This window comes from Sitodiplosis mosellana, unplaced genomic scaffold (genome assembly GCF_009176505.1).
Source record: "Sitodiplosis mosellana isolate CC-2019 unplaced genomic scaffold, AAFC_SMos_1.0 Smas_scaffold_6197, whole genome shotgun sequence".
NCBI classification, from domain to species: domain Eukaryota; kingdom Metazoa; phylum Arthropoda; class Insecta; order Diptera; family Cecidomyiidae; genus Sitodiplosis; species Sitodiplosis mosellana.
Genome location: NW_022601438.1, coordinates 5254715 through 5274553, shown reverse-complemented (window position 1 = coordinate 5274553; position 19839 = coordinate 5254715). Strand labels below are relative to the sequence as shown.

The window sequence follows — 19839 nt, the reverse complement described above, 5'->3', positions numbered from 1 at the left end:
AAACGCACCAAATTTTGCGAAACATTAAAAAAAAGTCGACCGATTTCACGTCAAAAATTGAAGAAGAAGAAAAAATGCGCCAAGAAAATGATGGAGATTTTTGTTGGCAAAATGCACCAGTAACCAGTAGCCGGGCTGTAACAAACGGAGGCAGTAAAATCAATCGCATCACATCCGCACATTGATATTAATTTTTGAAATGGTTTTGGTGGTGTACTTTGTAGTTCTTCGTTCTCATATCTCGTTTCTGACTTTTTTTCTTTCTTTCTTTCTTTCTTTCTCTTTCACTTTGTGCACAATTCATAATTGAAGTTATTTGTTTGTCGGGTTGCTGTTTTTTTTTTCTAAATTTTTATGCGTATTATAGCCGCCGCTTCTGCCAACAAAAGCCAAGTAGTTGCGCGCTGTTGTTGTTACTACTGTTGTGGTAATTTATTTATTTTTCCTCCATTCTGTAATTTATTAATTTGCACACGACGAACAGAGAAATAAACACATCGAGCAACTATAGCGAGAATGGTACTGAATATTCCGCAAACCGAAGAGTCGACTTAAAATTGAGCAAAGAAAATATTAGATGGCTAAGCGGCGACGGCATAAATATTTTCCCGTTCATTGGTGTGTGCATGTGTGTTGGGTTCTCGAATTGAACGATGGAATGGCCAGAAATTCAACTGGCCAGATTCAGTTAATTTCAAGATGACATAATCTATGGATTTCATGTTTTATATAGTCGAATCTCAGTTTGCAGGCCGTATTCTCTCTCTCTCTCACTCTCTCTCTCTCTCTATCTGTCTCTGCCATTCCCATTTACCGTGTGTCCCGAAAGAGAAGAAACAACGGCTCCATTGCCCTCAGTATATAAAAAAAACGATGTACACGATATCTTGTTGTTCGTTGTAGCCCATTTATATAACTTTCGCTTTGGTAAGTGAGTGTCAAATTGGGTTGGCATTGCCAAAAACGTTAATCACATGTGAACGAAGCAATTTTTCGGTTCTTTTCTTATGTTTCTCTCTCTTTTTTTTTTCTTCACCGTCTTCTCTTTTCTTGTTGTGTCTTTTTTTCTGGTTTTCATTAATTTTGGCCAACCAATTTCTTCATTGTGCAACATTAAACAAACTCATTTCACAGTAAGCTGGAGAGAAAGAGCGAAAAGAAGCACTGGACTTGTACCTTTTGTATACGTTGAAAACGAAATCTGATATTCGCCCAATCCGTTCGACAGAAGAGAAGAAAAAAATATATGGAGAGACGGACGAAAAAAAAAAAATTCAACAAGAAAAACGTCGCACAAAAGTGATAATTTTCGAATGAATGTTCGGTTCATTCAGGCGCAATTCGCATTTTGTGGCTTTTTGGCTTTACTCTTCTTTCTTCACTTTCTCGCTCTCACTCGCTCCCGCTCGTTTTGCTTGTACAACAATGAGGCCAATGCATGGCTGGCTTAACTACTTTCATTTAATACCATTCGTAACTTCTCTTTTTGTCGCACACAAACACACACACACACACACAAAATTCAAACTACACTTCAGTTCGGAAATTCGATTGTTATTTAAAACCATGTTTGCCATAGCCCAATGAAGAGAGAGAGAAAGAATTTTTTTCTTCATTCTAATGGCACTTTTTCGCTTCATTTAATTAAATATGCTTTTTGAATAGATTTCATAAGGTTTTCAATGGATTTCATATAAAAATGAAAGTGTGAAAAAATCTTGTGAAATGAAGATATGACGCAGTATTCACACCGTAAAACATCGATTAACACATGATTCTAAAGAAGACAAAAGCTGACTGTTCGGCATGAGAAGGCGTTTTAGAAGCTCTAATTGCCATTTTTTTTTCACCTTCTGTTACTTTCAAACAATATTGGCGCCTCGGCAATAAAATTTTGAGAGAGTAAAAAATTTAATCATAAAAATGAAGAGAGTGAAATCAATCACGGATTTATAAGTGTGAAAGCGAAAGATTATCAATATGAAGGCGAAATAAAATCTACATGATTGTGTGCCACACTATTTTTGGCCAATGTATTTATTGAATCGATGTTCATTTTTTTAACGGGCTAATTAAATTTTATGCACAAAATTTTGATACAGAAAACTTTAAATTATAACCGGATTCGGTTTGAAAAGTTAGACAAAAATGGTTTGATCAGATTTTTATGTCCAAAAATACAGGTTTGGTGGATTCAAGAATTCAATTATATTTGTATCAACTCGATTCCCAAATAGATATTCCAGTGTGGTTTTATTGCACACACAAACATAATTTCATCTAAAATAAAACTTTCCCATTCAATTGTCTCTTTTACCGCATGAAATGTTCTAGTCCTTTAAATCCGATTGTGTAATCTCCCCCCAAATGAAGCCACAATGCAGAGCTTAACCACACAAAAGCTATTGAATAGAATGTTCAAACTCTAGTCAGGTTATTTAAGCGTGCTCTTCTCCTCGTCGCTACATACTGCAATGTGGATTACCATAAATGCCATATTATCCAAAGTGTTTATGTTGAATTTTATCTAACGGTTAACAAAAACCGTTTTCAGCGATTTGTATGTTTTTTCTCCTAAAAGTCCGCCTACGATTTAGAAATCGTAAAAAAAGCGTCAGTATACTTGGTGTTCATCCGTCAAACGTCCAATTCGGTCATTGTTACGGTATTGGACAGATACCAATGGATTGATAAACGAATGAGAAAAAAAAAACGTATGTGCACTGACCATCGATAAAACTTGGATTCCATCGTCTGTACGAAAATAAAGTCTCTGTCTTTGTCTCGATGTGTGCGAGACAGAAACCAAACCAAAGGAAAAATATTTCGAATGCAACTTATATGAAGTTCGTTTTGATATGATGCTTTTATGGTCATATAGCATGAGGCTATAAAAGAAACGCGTTTGAAGAACTGAAAATGTTGGAATGCTTTTCAATTTTGACGCGTCTTTTCGAAGACATTGCCTCGATTCTTCCCATTATTCCATCTTTGTGTGTGTATGTAAGAAACATCTAAGCAAAATGTGGGCGATACTTTGATAATATTATGGAGAATTGTTAGCCATCGATTTTTTTCGTCTCCTTCTTCTTCTCTGACATAAAGATATTTATATGTCACGAACGGAAAAAATTATTTACTATCCGAATCGCAGAACCTCGAACATATTCATGTCAGAGGACAAAGAGTGAAATGTTCATATATTCAGAAAAGATTCTTACCGTCGTAACATTGTTTTGTCGGTGCATGCAGCCCAAGGCGCAATAACGAGAGATGCACACACATACTCGGTACTTTTTTCTTCTTTTTTTTTCTGAAAAAAATGATAAATTGGTTTCGGGTAGTGATGAGATGCGCCCACAAATTGAACGAATGTCGAAATGAAAAATGCCTGCGTCCATTTGCTATGAATGACAAATGGCATTATTTTTATCAATTAAATGTCGTATCACTCTCCGCAAGCAGCGCTCGTTTTTCTCTCTTTTTTTTCGTTTTTTTCTCTTTTGCCACATTAATTTAGATCAACTCTTTGCACATCTTTTTTTTTGTGTGCCATGCACAAAAGCATATATGCATTTATTTTATACAAAAAAAAGGGAAGACGAGGAGAAAAACGTTCGTTCAAACAAGCGCTGGGTGTAAATTTTATGCATTACTTTTTCCTCATTATATTCATGGCATTTTTCATTATGCTCTCTTCAGTCTTGATATCTATTTTATGGTTTTTAATAATAATCATACGAAAAAAAAGGATTATTTTTTTTCACTGCCTTCTGCTGGTGTGTATGTATGTGTGAGTGTTGTCGATGTTATCGCGCGCTATTCAGCACTTGCATAAAACAGAATGAAATATTCGAAAGGTTTACAATAATAGATTGTGTGGCGCATTTAACAGAATCATGGTAGCGGAATGAGAGAGAGAGAGAGAGAGAAATTATGTAAGGGGAAAAGCCAAAACGCAAAGCATTTAGCCCATGATGAGTGCATGTGCAAACCAAATCAACAGAGAGAGAAAAAAGTGAGCAAAAGAAAAGATGCAAACGGAGATAACACGAAGGGAACGCAAATAAAGCCACATTGCTTCTGGCAAATTTAAAAATATCCATCACATGCGCGCACGTCGACCTCGCATACACATGCAACACCAGCCAACATTACATACAGCAAAACCATTCGGATAAGAGCTGAAGTCGCTCATTCTCATTCTTGCTCTCATTCTCCACATATTTTTCTATTTTATGTTTGCATTTATCCAAAGCGCTCTTTAAACAATAACAACAGCAACAATAGCGAAGAGAAAAAAATAATATTCAATTCATAAAAAAGTGCAATTGTTGCCATTTAAATTAAATGATTCATCTTTTTTATACGATTTTTATTGCTCACTTTGAATATCCGATCATTTTTCACTTATTATGTGCGTTTCGAGTTTTCATACAATTGTCAAATGATCCAGTTCTTAGTTTTTTAGTTCTTTCTTATTCGTTGCTTCTCTCTTTTGTTTGTTTGTGCGAGATTATTCATTTCCAATAAGCAAGTGATGATTCTTGTTACGTGTTACGTGCAGACAGACAGTACAACATGTTTACTCTGAGCATTGTCTTCTTCTTCTTCTTTCTTTCTCTTTCTAAACACAATACAAGTTTGAAGCATTTGTTCCACTACATTTTCTCATTCGTTTTTTTTTCTTCGCTTCTTTGACTTTTTGTATCTTTTGAATTGCGCTTCTTCGCTTCTGATTTGCTTTCATTTGATTTTTTTTTTGAATGTATTATTAAAATGGTAGAAAGCGTATACAGCGACCTTGTTTTGTGTGCTTTGGGTGTAAATTGAACAGCATGAATGCGTTTCGTCAAGTGTGAGTAACAAATGATAAAAAAAAGGGCCACACCATCAAGAGACTATCAAGTGGCAGCATATAAGATGTAATTGAACGTTGTGCACGCCGAAAAATCGACACACACACTTGAAAGAATGCAGATGGTAGGGAACAAGAAACAGAGAGGGAGAGAGAGAGAGAGAGAGAGAGAGAGAGAGAAGAAAAAGAGAAAGAGAGATAAATAACCAAAAAAGAGCGCAACAGCAAAAGATGAAAAATGAAATGAAGTTCAAGGCCGTTGTTTGGAAATTTAATCGGATCGATGTAATTTTAGCTGCTGCTGTTGGTTTGCCACACACACACACACCAAATGCCAAATTTCTAGGAAATCATAACGAAATCCACCACAATGGTGCGATGAAGGAACGTCCAAAAAGCCGATCGTAGTGCATTTGGCTAACAAAAATATCCCTTGCAAAAATGATAAACCCAATCAAAAACCGCTAACCAAAAATTACCACATTTGCTAAATGGACGGTATGATCACTCAGTTTTTTTTTAAATTTCTTCTCTTTCACATTCTTTGCATCGTTTCGTTGTGTGCTTATTTCAATTTGTAATCACCATTACCTGATTTCGTGATTTCGACCAGACCAAAACGTTCAAAATCTTTATGAAGAATATTTGTCTCTTTCAAGACATGGAAGACAATCGCATATAGGCGATAGAGTTCTGACTCCATTTCATTGTGTCTTGTCGACTCTTGTTCATTTTCAAATTAGACATTGACACACCTCAATCGGCATTGGTATCACCTGGATCGGAATGGTTAAATTGTGACAACCATCAAGCAGGGAACTTCATTGTCGTTCCGCAGACGCAGTCGATTTTGATCATTTGGTTGATAATCACTTACAAAATCTAATCATAGTGCTAATGTTCACATCTTATCGCCTAAATTCACAGCTGTGTTATTTTTGGTACCGAAAAAAATTGACAATAACTTTTTGCATCAAATATTTTTGTACATTGGAATCCGATAGAAATGAACCGCTTCGAGACGCGATTTCAATGGGACGTGTTACAAAAAGTGCCAGAGAAAAGCCAGAAGTGAAGAACAAAAAAAAAATCAGGCGACTATTATTCGATTTTAAGTGCTTTTGATTGGATTATAATTTTGATTAATTCCATTTATTAGGCTTTACATTTCTTTCAATCATGTTAAAACGTCTCCTCTTGGACGCGCCTACCAAAATTTCACAGCGAGAACACACACCGCACACAAAGTATTTTTTTTTACACCAACACCGTGCACGGTGATCGACGCGCAGCGCGCATCATAATAAATAGAAAGTACATTTGCCTGAGGCGAAAATCGCATGATAAGGTTCTTTTGTTTTTGCCCGATTTCACTTTGCCGCTTTTTTTTCTCTCGCTACAAATTTGAATCAATTACGCTATTCATTCATCATACGAAAAAGAAACGGTGAATAAAAAATTAGCGAGTAAATGGCTGGGTTGCTTTGGTTATTTTTTGCATTTTCGCAATGTTTTGCGTTTCGAACACACTGAAAATTTCGTGCAAAAAATGTAATGTCGATTGATCGAAGTTTAATGGCAACAATTACATCATGTAAATATGAATTGGTCATGATATCCGCATTTAGGCATATGCCGGCGATGTTCACTCTGTTCTGTAGGATTATTCCTCCACCAACTCATTCGAACGCCAAAGAATAGCATGGTTTAACCCATTAAGTCAAAATTCGCATTAAGTTTGAAATTGAATTTTTCACTTCTTTGATAAATATCGTAAACACTCCAATTTGTAACATAAACTATCAATTCTCCGATTTGCATGTCCATTTCTACAAAATTACTTCATAAATTCCCAACATGTTTATATCTATTCGAAAGAGAATTTGTTTATCTTTTATTTGATGTATCGGTTAATTAACGAAAAATTCATTCAATAGTTTAATTTTTATTTTAATCGCAAAAATACACGAAATCTCATATTAAGAAACTGAACTATCCATATTGTAAATTCCAAATTGAAACATATATTCACAAACTTATGACGAAACTTTATGAAATGTCAAAATTTGAACGCGCAAAAACCGTTTGGGTTCCACGCAATTGTTTCCAAATTCGATGTGATTTCGATTTATTCTATTGATTTTGGATTGTTTTTCTTTTATGTTTTTCAATATTTATTGTTTTAAAACATTTTCGCAAACAAGAATATTTACACTATCATACATTTCAACACACTAAGTGATCGGCACATTGCAAACTGTCACATCTGTCAACACTAAATCAGCCATAGAACTTTCATTCAAAGTTCAGTTGGACAGCAGCTTTGTATGTTATAACTCGGAAAGAATGAGTTACAATTGATACATCATGAAATTTATCTAAAATATTAATATTTGTCGAAATATATTGCAAAAAGAGTGTTTCATTAAATTTTCAAAAACATTTCACAGTAGAAATTCATGAAAGCATCAAATATTTTGTACTGTATTTAGTGGAAAAAACAATGAATTGAGAAGCGTGACATTGCAACATAGTTCAACTTTTCCTCTAAAAACCAGTGAAAAACTAGATGCTGTTTTCAAAATGGATAAATGAATGTAAACTAAAAAAATTTCAGTGTTTAATTATTCTACATAGATAGATTTTTTCGTGCTTTTTCCGAATATGTATATAATGTGTCGCATTTAAAATTCGTATCTATGTTAAAATCGTGTTTTTTTGCAAATATTTTACAATTCGGAGTGTTTACGATATTTGCACAGAAAACCAACACACCGATTGACCTTATGGTTCAAGCTGAACAAAAATCGATTAGACTTTGTTTAATAGCATGTTTTCGATGCTGTTTTCATTTCTTACATTTACAAATTATCAAATGGAAATACGCGACGAAATGTGATACCAACATGTGATTTGTGGTGAGCTCAGTCGCGCTGGAATGGGTTAAGCGCTTCTTAAATCCATCGACACAATCTCGAATGTGATTTGACCAAGAGATAAGCCATCATAATATGATTTATGACGTGATCGTACCGCAACGTTTTTTTCTTCAATATCTTTGAGGCTGGTTGATTTAAATATCTATATCCCTTTTTTGCGTATCCACACTTACATTTTTGAAATCGAATGTTCGGCCTGTTTTCGTCACATAGAATTAAAAAAGGAAATTTATTACAATATATTTTATTTACTGATCGAAGAAAAAAAATTAAAAAACGTTCAATCTTATGGTCGTTATTGTTTTTTAAATAATAATAATACTCGTTACGGTACAAAGAAATGAGACGCATAATATGGATACAAAATGTAGCGCTTACAGCATAAATGCAACATATAGAATTATCAAAATTGTAATTTTTAAACTGCAGTTAGCATTACATGTAATTACAGCAACAGTTTGTCTGGCTTTTATATGACGAATATATACGAACTTGATGGCTTTTTATCGCTGAACATGAACTCACATGAACGGAAGAGAGAGAGATGTAAATTCATTCGCAGCCCGACGTGCTGAACGAATCTCAGCACAATGCAAATAAAATGCATTTTTGAAACGAAGACAGCTAAAACCAAACCCAAAAAAATGCTCACATTTAAAAGCGCACCAAAATTGCTATCCTCAATGTTTCGGTTTTCACCCGTGCAACAAAAACTGTACATATGTGGGAATACGACTAAGTGCATCCACACGAATATCTCAATTGATGTGCCATGCACCCGAAATGTAATGGCTTTGAGCGTATACGATTTAAGAAGCGTTAGACATAATTATTACCATAAATTTGCCACAAAAATTTTGTATTCAACGATAATTATACCACTCAAAATAGAGTCATTAAACAGCCTTTTTTTGTTCGTTCTTTTGAAGGCAAATTAGAAAAAAAAGAACTCGTTAGAATGTCGTCGAACATGCATGCGTAGTGTAAACGGAACCTTTTGTAAGTGCTGCTGCACAAACGAAATGATTTTGTTTTTGTTTTCTGTGCTTTCTTTGTGTTTGCCTGACAAAACTGTGTTACACAGTCTGTGTATGCAAGACATAATCATAGTTACGACCGCAAGTCTTTCTGTAAGGACGACGACGATGACGTTTCGCATCTATTCTATCTCTCACACACACGCACCACACGATGTCAAAACGTTCGCCGCTTTTGACCTCAGTTATCTGTCGACACCGTAATATTGAACGTTTGGTGTTGTATTAAGAAGTGCGATGTTCGGACAAACTGTTCATTTTTCTCATTAAAGCTGAGTCAATGGGGATGTCTTTGCTTTTTTAAACATCTTTTAAATTATTTGCATCATGTTTTTTGTGTGCATCTTTTGTTCAGCATTTTAACATCTTTTGAAAATTTTCCGGTTTTTTTTTAAACATCTTAAAAGATGATTAAATGAAGAATTTTGTTTGTACTTGACGAAACTTTCATTTAATGACTTCAACGCGAGGCTTTTTTTTTCTTAATATTGGAGAGAACAAAAACGTGAGTATAATGATTGAGTTCAAAATTGCTTCAAGTAATGGTCTCGCTATGGCTGTATAATTTCCTCTTTGCCGCCCAAAATCTTGACTTTTATAATTATGAATCATTTCGGGAAAGTAATTTCCTGCAGACTTATCGCAACTTAAATAAAAGTTAAATGAAAGAGACACATAAAAAAATGTCGGTTTTTTCTTCAAGTTGAACAGTCCATTTTGTTCTTTATATATTGGTATTGGTGAAAATTTCATCATTCTTTCGAATCGGTTAATGGTGGCCGGCGCTGCATTCGCAATCAAACAGTTGGGCCGAAAAGAATGACACTGCTGTTAATGAATCACAAGACTGAAACGAGACGAACAAAGGAAATGGCTAATTAATTTATGTCACCGAAGAACACTATCTGTCCACTGAATGACCATAATCTCTCTTCGGGAAGGTTTGTCTGAACCCATGACGACCGATTTATAAAATAAGCGATGCCAACGAAGCGATTTCTTTTTACCTGCATCTCCAAATGGATAAAGTATATAGTATGTTACAAAAATCGAATAAATAAATCCGTGGGTTTGGTATTTCGAGGATTTTCCGACTATTTTTTTCAAATGCGCCTTTTAGTCGTCCAATACAGAATAATGAATAATAAAATGGTTTACTATGTATTTTACACATAAATAGGTATCGACTCGCTGTTATCCTGTGCCGTAATGTGTGAATTCAGCACAAAATAGCAGCAGCACTGTTTACTTTCCATCTGCAAATGCATATAAACTAGCGATAGGTCGCTTTTTTCCCCGCACTTTATTGTTAGTCCAATCTATTTGTTCAGACACACAGTACGCACCATTATTTTCATGTGCTGTGTGTACACAATTCCCCACTCTCAGATATTTTAGAAATAATTCGCGTTGAGATCCGCTTAGAATTCTCTTACTTGAGTTGAGGCTGAGTTGTTGTTTGCATTTTATGTCTGTTATTTGAATGCGACAATTCCTTAGGTATGCAAGTGTTTACGTAGGAAAAACAATCAAATAGCTACTGAAAATAGTCATTGATACCGAGCACTTATTGAGTAAATGTCTTCATTTGCACTTTGCTAAATGCAAACAAATTGAAAATCTCTTTCTTTCAAACAAATTGATTGTTTATGGTTTTTTTCTTTTCTCGCAGAAGAAAAAAACATTCATTTTCAATAGAATGTTTCGAAAGAGCCCAGCTTGCTTAAGAAATGTATTTTCCTCACATTTTTTTTCTTCTCTCATTGTATCTACAAATCCATTGTTTTTTTTTCTATATCCAACGAAATATTTCCGTTCTCGAGAGAAAAAAAAACAAAGTATTGAATGTGTGCAAACTTGGAATTAGATCAAGTTCAGGCTTCTGATTTTGAAACATATTGGATGAGAGAAGAAGAAGATGAAGAAGAAAAAATATGATGAAACGCATGAGATTTGGAACGCGGTTGAAGAGTGTGTAAAGAATACGCAACAACACGTTAAAACACGTCAGAAACGATAAAGGAAGAAGAAGGAACTCTATTTATGGTTGAGCCAGCAATGAGCATTGACACAAAAGGAAAACGCAACAACAGCGGCAGCAGCAACAACAATAATGATAGAGAAACCGCAAACAAAGAGCACGTAGGGAAAAAGAAGAGCGAAGAGAAGAAAAACAACGTGTAATATATCCATATATGTGTCGATAATCTTTAAAATGTGTACACGTTAAAAATTTACACAGCAGAAAAGAGACCTACTGATGGACAAGAGAAAAAAAAAGCAACAACAACGAAAACATAAAATGAACACTCAACTCAAGCCATTGGTAATCATTTATTTACAAGAATTTTCTCAGAGCAATAAAAAAAACCAGCATAGGTCTCGAAGGATATATATATTACGTCGATAAAAAAAAGGCGCGCACTCACACAAAACATGAAATGATGAACATTTGGCAGATTTGGTTTTGCGCTAAAATTCGAAAACTTATTGACTTCATGCTGGCGGATGTGGCGATGACAAGCGGCGTTGACTTGACATGTATGTGATGGCTATCGACTGGTGGTTTCAATTCGTGGCAGTTGCACAACACACAGTCGAAAGAAATAAAACAAAATTGGAATACACTTTTTTTTTGTTCATAAAACCATCAATGCGTAATTATTTGTGCTCAGTCTGAGAGACGCGCCATCGAGATATATCTCGATCGCTTGATTTGCATGTACACACACACAATGATGATCCATTGATATGCGTTAATTGCAAATGCAATGAGATTTATGCGGTGAATGAATCATTACGTACACACTGGGCGCAGCAAAGGAAATAATGCATGGCATCCAAATACAAAGTAACATAAACAGTTCAAGGCCATGGTGGCGGCAACACCATGTTTTGCCATCTCCAAAGCCCATTACGGAATTACGACCCGATTGCCGAAGAGTGTGTGTGCGCGCGCAACAATTTTCTCAGAACAGTCTCATAAAAACGAAGACGCTACAAAATATCAACTTCATTCTTTTGTGGTTTATCTTTCTGTGCAAAACTACTTTGTTGCACTGAGCAAAGCAGCGAGAGAAAAAAAACACATGAAGAATCCAACACCAATCCTTATTTTATACCTATAGCTCATCTACGAAATACACACGCATTTCCATGTTGCACAACGAATGAGGCGTGCTCATTTTCGTGCTTGAACGAATGAATAAAGCAGACAAATAAAAACAGCTTAACGTTTTAACCTGATCTTTTCAAAATCAATATGTTAATAATCTCAATTTCTCTCATGTAGTTCTATTTCTGTGTGTGTGTGTGTGTGTGTGTGTGTGTGTGTTCACAAAACCACGCTGCAATTTCAACATTGGACGACTTTTCTTACTTTTCTTGTGAGCGATCTAGTACAATTGACGCGTCTCATTGTTTTCCGTTTTCTTCTTCTTCTTCTTTGGTTTCTCATTGTTTTTCAACTCCACCAAGTTCTGTTGTTCTTGTGCACTAGAAAACGGTCTGTTTCGTTATAACAAACTTAGCCGGATGAATGAACGGATAAAATGCAAATTGATTGATGTTGTACGTATAATAAACGTCAATGCTTTATTGATCCAGTTCTGAAAACGCTTCAAACGACTTTAAATTCAAAGACGGAATGGAATTCGCATCACATAAAAACCAACCAGCCCAAGTGAATAGCGAACAACAATTGATGTTGAAGTTGGAATTTGAATACTGTGTCGCATGCTAAACGACACACCGTTCTTACCGACTCCTCAATGCAACATCAAACGCACTTTTAATTTGTATCGTCGAAAAAAACACAAATGCAACAAATGAATCAAGAAGCATTTCTGTAAAATGGCAACGTTTTATAACAAAGCCAACCATATCGACCATAGCAGTTGGTATATGGTGAGAGAAAGAGAGTTGAGTAAGTGCAAACATTGTTCGATAACAAAAAAACGTAAAGAAAATGAGTGTGTTTTTTCACCGCGATTCCAAACAGGCTTCGATAGGGCTCAAGAACAGTGCAGACGAACAAACATCACGCATATATCGATTCTTGTTAAGTGTGTGTGTTTGTGTGTGTTTGTGTGACAAAGTCATCGAATCACATCTGAATGAATCAAGTATATTCGTAAAGCGATTAGCGTTGTGTGCATGCCTATGTTGCGTTAGTACACTATTTTTTACTGCAGTCTGCCATGCACATGGAATATGGAAAACCAATCGCATCGTAAGCAGCGACATCAAACCACAAACAATGCCAGCAATAATAATGATCACTTCTCAAACTTATTTATGCATTAGCAATAAACGTTGCAAACATTTGAGACGCAGAACAATTTGCATGCATTTAAATCATTTGCATTTTGCCTGGGATCTATCAAAGCGCGTTCGTATATTTATGATTTTTCTCTCTATTCCACTTCTTTTTACCTTCTCCTCTCTCACTCTCACCCGTTCCTCGTTTGTCTCTCTTTCATTCTCTTGCTTTCAAATATTCATGGTGGTACAACATTTTGTCTCCAATTTTGAAACGCTTATGGGAACAAGTAAATCCCTAAGAACGAAAAAGCGTTTTACTTAGCGTTTTCCTCCGAGACTCTCATCCAATAAAAAAAAGAAATTGTTGACACTCGGAGTGCTTCTTTTTTGAGTTTCTAACGCGTTCCGTTTACTCACTCAACATAAATTGACGTTGATAATCATATTTCTTGCTTTCACATGATAAAAGCCCAACCAATAAAAACTAACAAATAAAAGCGCAACCAATGCATTATCGCAAAGTGTCATGTATTTATTCTCTTTCAATTTTCTTGGCCAAGAACGGTTCATACCAATTTGCGACGACAAAACTACAGGCGTGATGCGTTTATACATTTGAGTCGATTTTCGTTACGAGCATTCCGCTCAATCACTGTTATATTGGAAGTGTACACTGTACATGCGACATTCAGAACGTGGAATTGAGAAAGATGAAGCAATTTTACTCAAACAACTCAAAGTGTAAACAATCGAAAATATTATTATTTTTAGCGATTTTTTGTTTTTATTCTCTTCTTCAGACTTTTCTTTTTCTAGTTGTCAATTGTAATTGCATCGTTAAATCGAAAAGTCACACGAGTAAAAAAACAATCTTCTTTTGTGATAATACTTTGCCCATGTGGTTGAGAAACGATCCATTGTTTGTGCGAATGGATAGTTTTTCAGTCTTTCGTGAAAATGAGGAGTTTTTTTTCCTGTACCGTCTATCAAAAGGAAAGTATCGAATTAGTATATAACTTCAACGATTCGATTGACGTAAATCCGAAACGTGGTTAAGGTTGTCTAATTTGGTTTATTTCGCACATCATGTCATCATCAACGGCAACACGGCGACATGGCAAAGAGAACATTCATTCAGAACATGTCCAATTATATTTCCGTTGTTCATGCTCTTGGTATGAGATCGGCATATCCCGTGACCTGCGTAAGACAATGGTCAATTGTAATTGTGAAAAATGCGCATGCGGCACGTTATACGATTACGATGACGAGAAACCTATTGATTTGTCAGAATGGATCAAAGCAGGAAGTGACAGTTAACGGTTTGCCCAAAAACAGAAACAACACCATCCACGACGGCCACTCATACATAATTTATAAGTAAAGAGTGATGGAAATAAAAACCCCAGAAGAAAATAATAATGCTGCGCTACAAATATGCCACTGGTGTATTCTTTTATTGTTTCCTATTGTCCGAAACAAGAGAGCCATGTTTGTTCAATTGAATTTTTTGGGTTTGATTGTGCGGTACAATTTGTGCCATCAAATAGATTTGTTTTCGGCATTATTGTTAGCATTCACATGGATCTGTATACTAAATATGTACAAATTATCATGCTACTTCCCAAGGAACAATTGTTAACGCAAATACATCCATTACCAAGCGTATGTAAACGGTTGAATTTGGGCCCGCATTTGGGTGTAGTTGAAGTCATTTTTAACGTCACAATGGAAGTAGAAAAAGAGCAGTAAAAACAAATCAAGTAGAATGATATAAAAACGATTATGAATCAATATTCAATATTTTTATAAATAGTGATACTCACCTACAGGAATTATCCTGTACTCTACCTACATCTATATAGACTATAGAATATAGATAGCCATCGATATCTGGTATCGATGATGTCTGGGAGACTAAGACCTCAACCAACTACAAATAACATACTGTTACATAAATTCTTTTGAAAAATAAAACATAAATTGCGGCTCTATTGATATTAATGAATGTTGAAGTTGACTCGGAATCGAGTTGGATACACGAGGCGTGAACGCATCATGCAGCCGATGTCCAAAGAGTTCGCAATGCCCTGAAACAAAGAGAAAAAAACACACACACATTACTATTGCATCAATTTCAATTCAATGAATAACATACCTCTGTACAAGATCAATTTTGCAGCCGAAATGTCACGTTGCCAAACTGTCTTCAGTACTGGAGAGTCGTCAACAGGGTCTTCGGGCACATATTCATCTGTGTACTCGATGATACCGAGTTCAGCGTCGTGAATGATTACACCTCTGCGCTCTTCAACATTGTCATCCATACCGTTTGCCGCGTTTTGTTGCCAGTTTTTACGGTAGCAAATCACCTTAGACACAAAACCACGGGGTTGATTTGGATTCTGCACTGCTGCTTTCCGCATCGCTCGTCGCTCTGATCGTAACTTCCGCTTGCTCTTTGCCGCTACAATTTTCTCTGGTAGCTTCATTCCATCAGGCCAATCATTTTGATCGGGTTCACACCATACACACACCTTGACACGATCGTTCAATGTACTCAATGGAAATGGTTCGAAACATCTGGCACACAATCGTGATGATCTGGCTTCGTTCACAAATCGTATGACATTGCCTTCCATTTTCTTGAAACTCTTCACCAATTTCCGCACGCCCGGGCATCGAACGTGTTTCTTGATCTGTATTGGTGAATTTGCAGGTGGTTGGGAAGCTCCAATGTTAATGATGCATCGTTTGTGATTTGTCTGTTGAGCAACAACAAAAACATTCAATTTTTTCAAAAGAAACAAAAATTCAATCGTAAATTCTTACCAGCATTGCCACCAATTCGGCCACCTTGTCACTGACCCGATTGGACTCGATGTAATGATCAAAACTTAAACGTGTGTACTTTTCGGTTGTGTACACTGCAATGGCTTTCTTCATGATGGTCAATCGATGCCGTATGTAGTCACGCCAATTGCTTCCTTTTGGTGATGGCATTCGGTCATATCGCGCTCGGTTGTTTCGATCACTCTCTTCGAACTGCCCAAAGGCACGAGTCCATCGCTCTCTCTTTTCCTTACGCACTCCTTCTCCGGTGCAATAATGATACTTCTTGCTGTTGATTGTGAAATTCATCTGTGAGATGGAAACAAAAATCGAACAATAAAAATTAAACAATGAAATGGATTTACATGACACAATCACAATAGAATGCATTCAATCGCTAACATACCTCTTTGCCATTATGAATTCGCTCTTTGTCATTATTAATTCGTCGCCTAACGGTTGCATTCCACGTCTTCATACCCCAATCAATGCCCAATTCATAGACATAGAAGCCATCAGAGTACCGTTTACGCACCAAACCATCTTCCACTAACTTGTCGACTACGGTTTTCTTCACTGAGTACAGAATCGATGCCGATACACCATCGCTGAGAATATGTTCGAATTTTTTGTTTGCTTTCAACACTCGATTGATTTTCTCCATGTTAAAAATCATATTGAAATAATACGCTTGATTTGATTTTAACGTGACGTCGCTTCCTGAGTGTTGCCGACCATATTCATCACGTGGAATGGTACCGGTTCCGCACATCATATGATACAAAACATCAGCGTCTATTCTCACTGCCTTTCGCGTGTGATGACAGATTGGGATGACCACCAAATTCTTGATGTTTGGTAACGCAATGACTTGCACGATGTTGTCGTGGTGTTGTTCAACCCAGTTGAGGTGCGTTTCGATTTCTGATTGCATGATCAACCACATTGGCAATGATGCAAACCATGTATCTTCGTCTTTGGTGAATTTGGCGATATCATCGTCAGTCGGTCCGCGAATATCTCGAACATAAAGCAGCAATCGATCTCGTTTGGCCAAGCGATCCGCATCACCTCTTGTTGCGTCATATCGTTTCATTGCCCATGACACTGCATTTGCCACATCTCGTTCATCGTATGTGTCCGGTAGGCCACGAATCCGGTTAGTGTAGTTCTGTCTGAATGCCTTCAATCTCAAGAAATACCGCAATCGTTTCTGTGCATGTGTATCCAAATTCGTCTTCATATTACGGCCATATTGTTGGAATAAATATTTCATCATGTTGCCGAAGTAATTATTGTTTGGCCATGCGGAGCGATTCTCGGTGTCCACATTCTCAAAGCAATGCCGGAACCATGGATCCATAATGAAATTTTCTTCCTTGTAGCGCCGCAACACAGCAAAGAAGCAATTTTCGATGATATGCATTCCATCGCCATCGTCGAAATATTCCCAATTGCCGGTGATGATGGCCTGTTCAGTGGCATCTCTGACTTTGTTGAGGAATAAAAGCGACGCCAATTCAGATATTTCGGTGCATTTTATGCTGGTTTTTGTGATCCATGGCAGAATACGATCACGATATTCCGGTCGAACAATACTAGCGGCGGCCAACTTGATTGCAAAGTATGCTTTCTCCTCCTTTTGCTTGCCATCTTCAACTTTCCGCGGTTTCGACCTATTGCCACGAATGGCATGTGCCCCTATCCTTTTTCTACCCATTATTGAACCCTGAAAATATAGAATGAAAACACAAAAATTACTTTAGAACGCACTAGAAATGATTTTTTGTTGCTTCTAAATTACTTAATTTGAATGAAAAACGAAAAAAACAATCACTGTAAATCGAACAGTATTCACAACAAATGACTTGCCTTTCCAAATGCTCAAATCAATGTGAATGTGCAACCGGCATCAGTTTGACACATCAAGCTGAATTTGGTTGTGACATAAATACTGCAAACACGTATCTGCACACTGTGTGTATGTGACAACTCTCTTCAACGCGCTAATTTTCGTGACGAAATTCGGATTTGACTGGTGTCGATGCAGAAACTCATGCGAAATATAATCTCATAACGGAACCGAAATAAACAAATACAACACCAAGCCACAGTAGCGAATGAGTCTGTTGTGTTGTGTTGTGTTGAGTTGTGTGAAATGGAAGAGATGTGTCGGTTGTGCTGTTTCTTTCTAATTCACGCGCCCAAAACGAAATCAATACACAAATCGAATTCTTGTAAGATGTTTATTCAGTTCGTTCGGCACAGAGTTGTTTGGAATGGTTGTCATTTCAAATGTTTGAATTTGAAAGATGCTGGGTAGCGTTCCGAATATTCATACAGTTGGTTTACACTGAAATTTCAGTCGATTTTGACGGAAAAAATGTCTAAAAACGTTACATCTTTTAACGTTAAAAATTATCATGCTACTTACTACTAAATCTCTTTATTCTCAATGTAATGTTTGTACTTTCTCTTGATCGAAACAATAACAATGAAAAAATAGCAATTTGTACTAAACCGAAAGAGAAAAAAACAGAATTTTTGCTTTGTTTTGCATATGAAATTGTGACGGAATGCATAACAGCAAGAAAAGAACAACTGACTTGAGCATATGGAATTTATAACATTCGAATGAACGCGATTCGTTCAATAAAAATCACCAACGAATTTTTTTACGCTTTCAACAAAAAAAAAAGAAACGTACGAATTCTTCACATACGTACAAAAATCAATTGTAGCCCGTTTTCAGGTCTTATCAACAGCCGTGCGTTCTTACGTTCTGTGTTATGGGCACTCAAGAAGAGATTCGATTTTGACAAAAAATTGGGTTGAGATTACATACATGGAGTAAAAAGTGAATTCAAAAAGTGAGTTCAAGAATTCTCTTGGGAGTAAAAATTCCGCAATTCAAAGGAGTTATTCTGAGTGTCAGTGTCCTGTTCAAAACAAACAATATGTCATGAACCAATTACACATCAGAATTTTATTGGGTTCGTTGTGAATAAAAATTATTCAGTGAATTACTTAGCGAAGAAAAAGATGTGAGGAAAAGATGAGCCAAATATATTAATTAGAATCGTTTGCTTGGTACTTGGTCTGATGATTCCAAGCAGAACCAACAAATTTTGGATCAAAAAATATTTGAATAATAACCGCAGGGCGTTTTTGAATCATGATGAAGCACATCACCTTTTATTCTCTCTCTCTCTCTCTCTCTCTCTCTCTCTCTCTCTCTCTCTTTCTTTCTCTCTCTTTCTCTCTCTTTATGGCGAGAAAAGAAAAAAAACAAATCTGCAGTGTGTGTATGACCTTTGAGAACGCTTGAAAATTAGCTTCGATCAAAGTCACGAATCTGATGTCTGCGGAGACTTGAGTTGCGCTCAAAGAGAAAAGAAATTCAGAAGAAACGAGAATGAAACATATCATTGTGGTGTAGTAGTAGACATAAAAAAAATGAAAATCGACCTATCAATCTTCATTTGGTTGGCGTTGGACACATATATTAGCTAAACCGAGCAAGAGAGATAAAAAAATAGTCGAGGAAGTTAAGAACAATCGAAAAACTATAACTAGAATACTCTGAAATATACAAAATCGCGAAAAGCGGTGAACGAAGCGAAGCAGTAGTGATGAAGGAAAAAACAAGCGAATGATTCATTATACCAAAATGTGATATCCACATATTTGATTGACAACCAAGGGAACTTAATTTCAATGAACTCTCTCTATCAGTGCGGCTCGATCATACGAGTTGAACGGCAAGCGCACGAAAGTGCTGAGCCGATGAGATGAGTTGAGAGATGAACAAATGTGAATATTCCACCCGATGTGCGTCTGTGCCGATGTCTTGGTATGTGCTGGTGTGTGTGTGTGTGTGTGTGTGTGTGTGTGTGTGTGTGTGTGTGTG

The 19839-nt window shown here is 36.4% G+C and overlaps 2 protein-coding genes across 11 annotated transcripts in view; one reads left to right on the top strand and one right to left on the bottom strand.

Moving 5' to 3' along the window:
• LOC129577192 (uncharacterized) overlaps positions 1 to 19839 on the top strand; it is a 172805-nt gene that overhangs the window by 145262 nt on the left and 7704 nt on the right. The gene's annotated exons all lie outside the window — the stretch shown is intronic.
• On the bottom strand, positions 7318 to 18329 carry LOC129577191 (uncharacterized). 4 transcript variants are annotated; one of them, XR_008688975.1, is made up of 6 exons: positions 17802 to 18329; positions 16336 to 17658; positions 15930 to 16238; positions 15256 to 15862; positions 14924 to 15187; positions 7318 to 7993 (listed from the first exon to the last, which is right to left on the bottom strand). XR_008688975.1 is itself a non-coding variant. In XM_055463804.1 (5 exons), exons 2-5 carry the CDS (start codon positions 17647 to 17649, stop codon positions 15048 to 15050), a joined length of 2370 nt encoding a protein of 789 aa, XP_055319779.1. In that variant the 5' UTR covers positions 17650 to 17658; positions 17802 to 18329; the 3' UTR covers positions 14534 to 15047. The 4 variants fall into 4 exon arrangements, 1 of the variants encoding a protein (XP_055319779.1); XR_008688974.1 differs by lacking the exon at positions 7318 to 7993 and adding an exon at positions 14534 to 14714; XR_008688976.1 differs by lacking the exons at positions 7318 to 7993; positions 17802 to 18329 and adding an exon at positions 14534 to 14714 and having other exon boundaries at positions 16336 to 17753.

Bases quoted from the DNA above. Each gene is read 5' to 3' on its own strand.
- LOC129577191 (XM_055463804.1), bottom strand. From the start codon at position 17,649: ATGGGTAGAAAAAGGATAGGGGCACATGCCATTCGTGGCAATAGGTCG. The intron at 16,239-16,335 runs GTATGTTAGCGA...TCCATCTCACAG, and splicing joins GAATTCATAATGGCAAAGAG to ATGAATTTCACAATCAACAG. The intron at 15,863-15,929 runs GTAAGAATTTAC...GTTGCTCAACAG, and splicing joins CCGAATTGGTGGCAATGCTG to ACAAATCACAAACGATGCAT.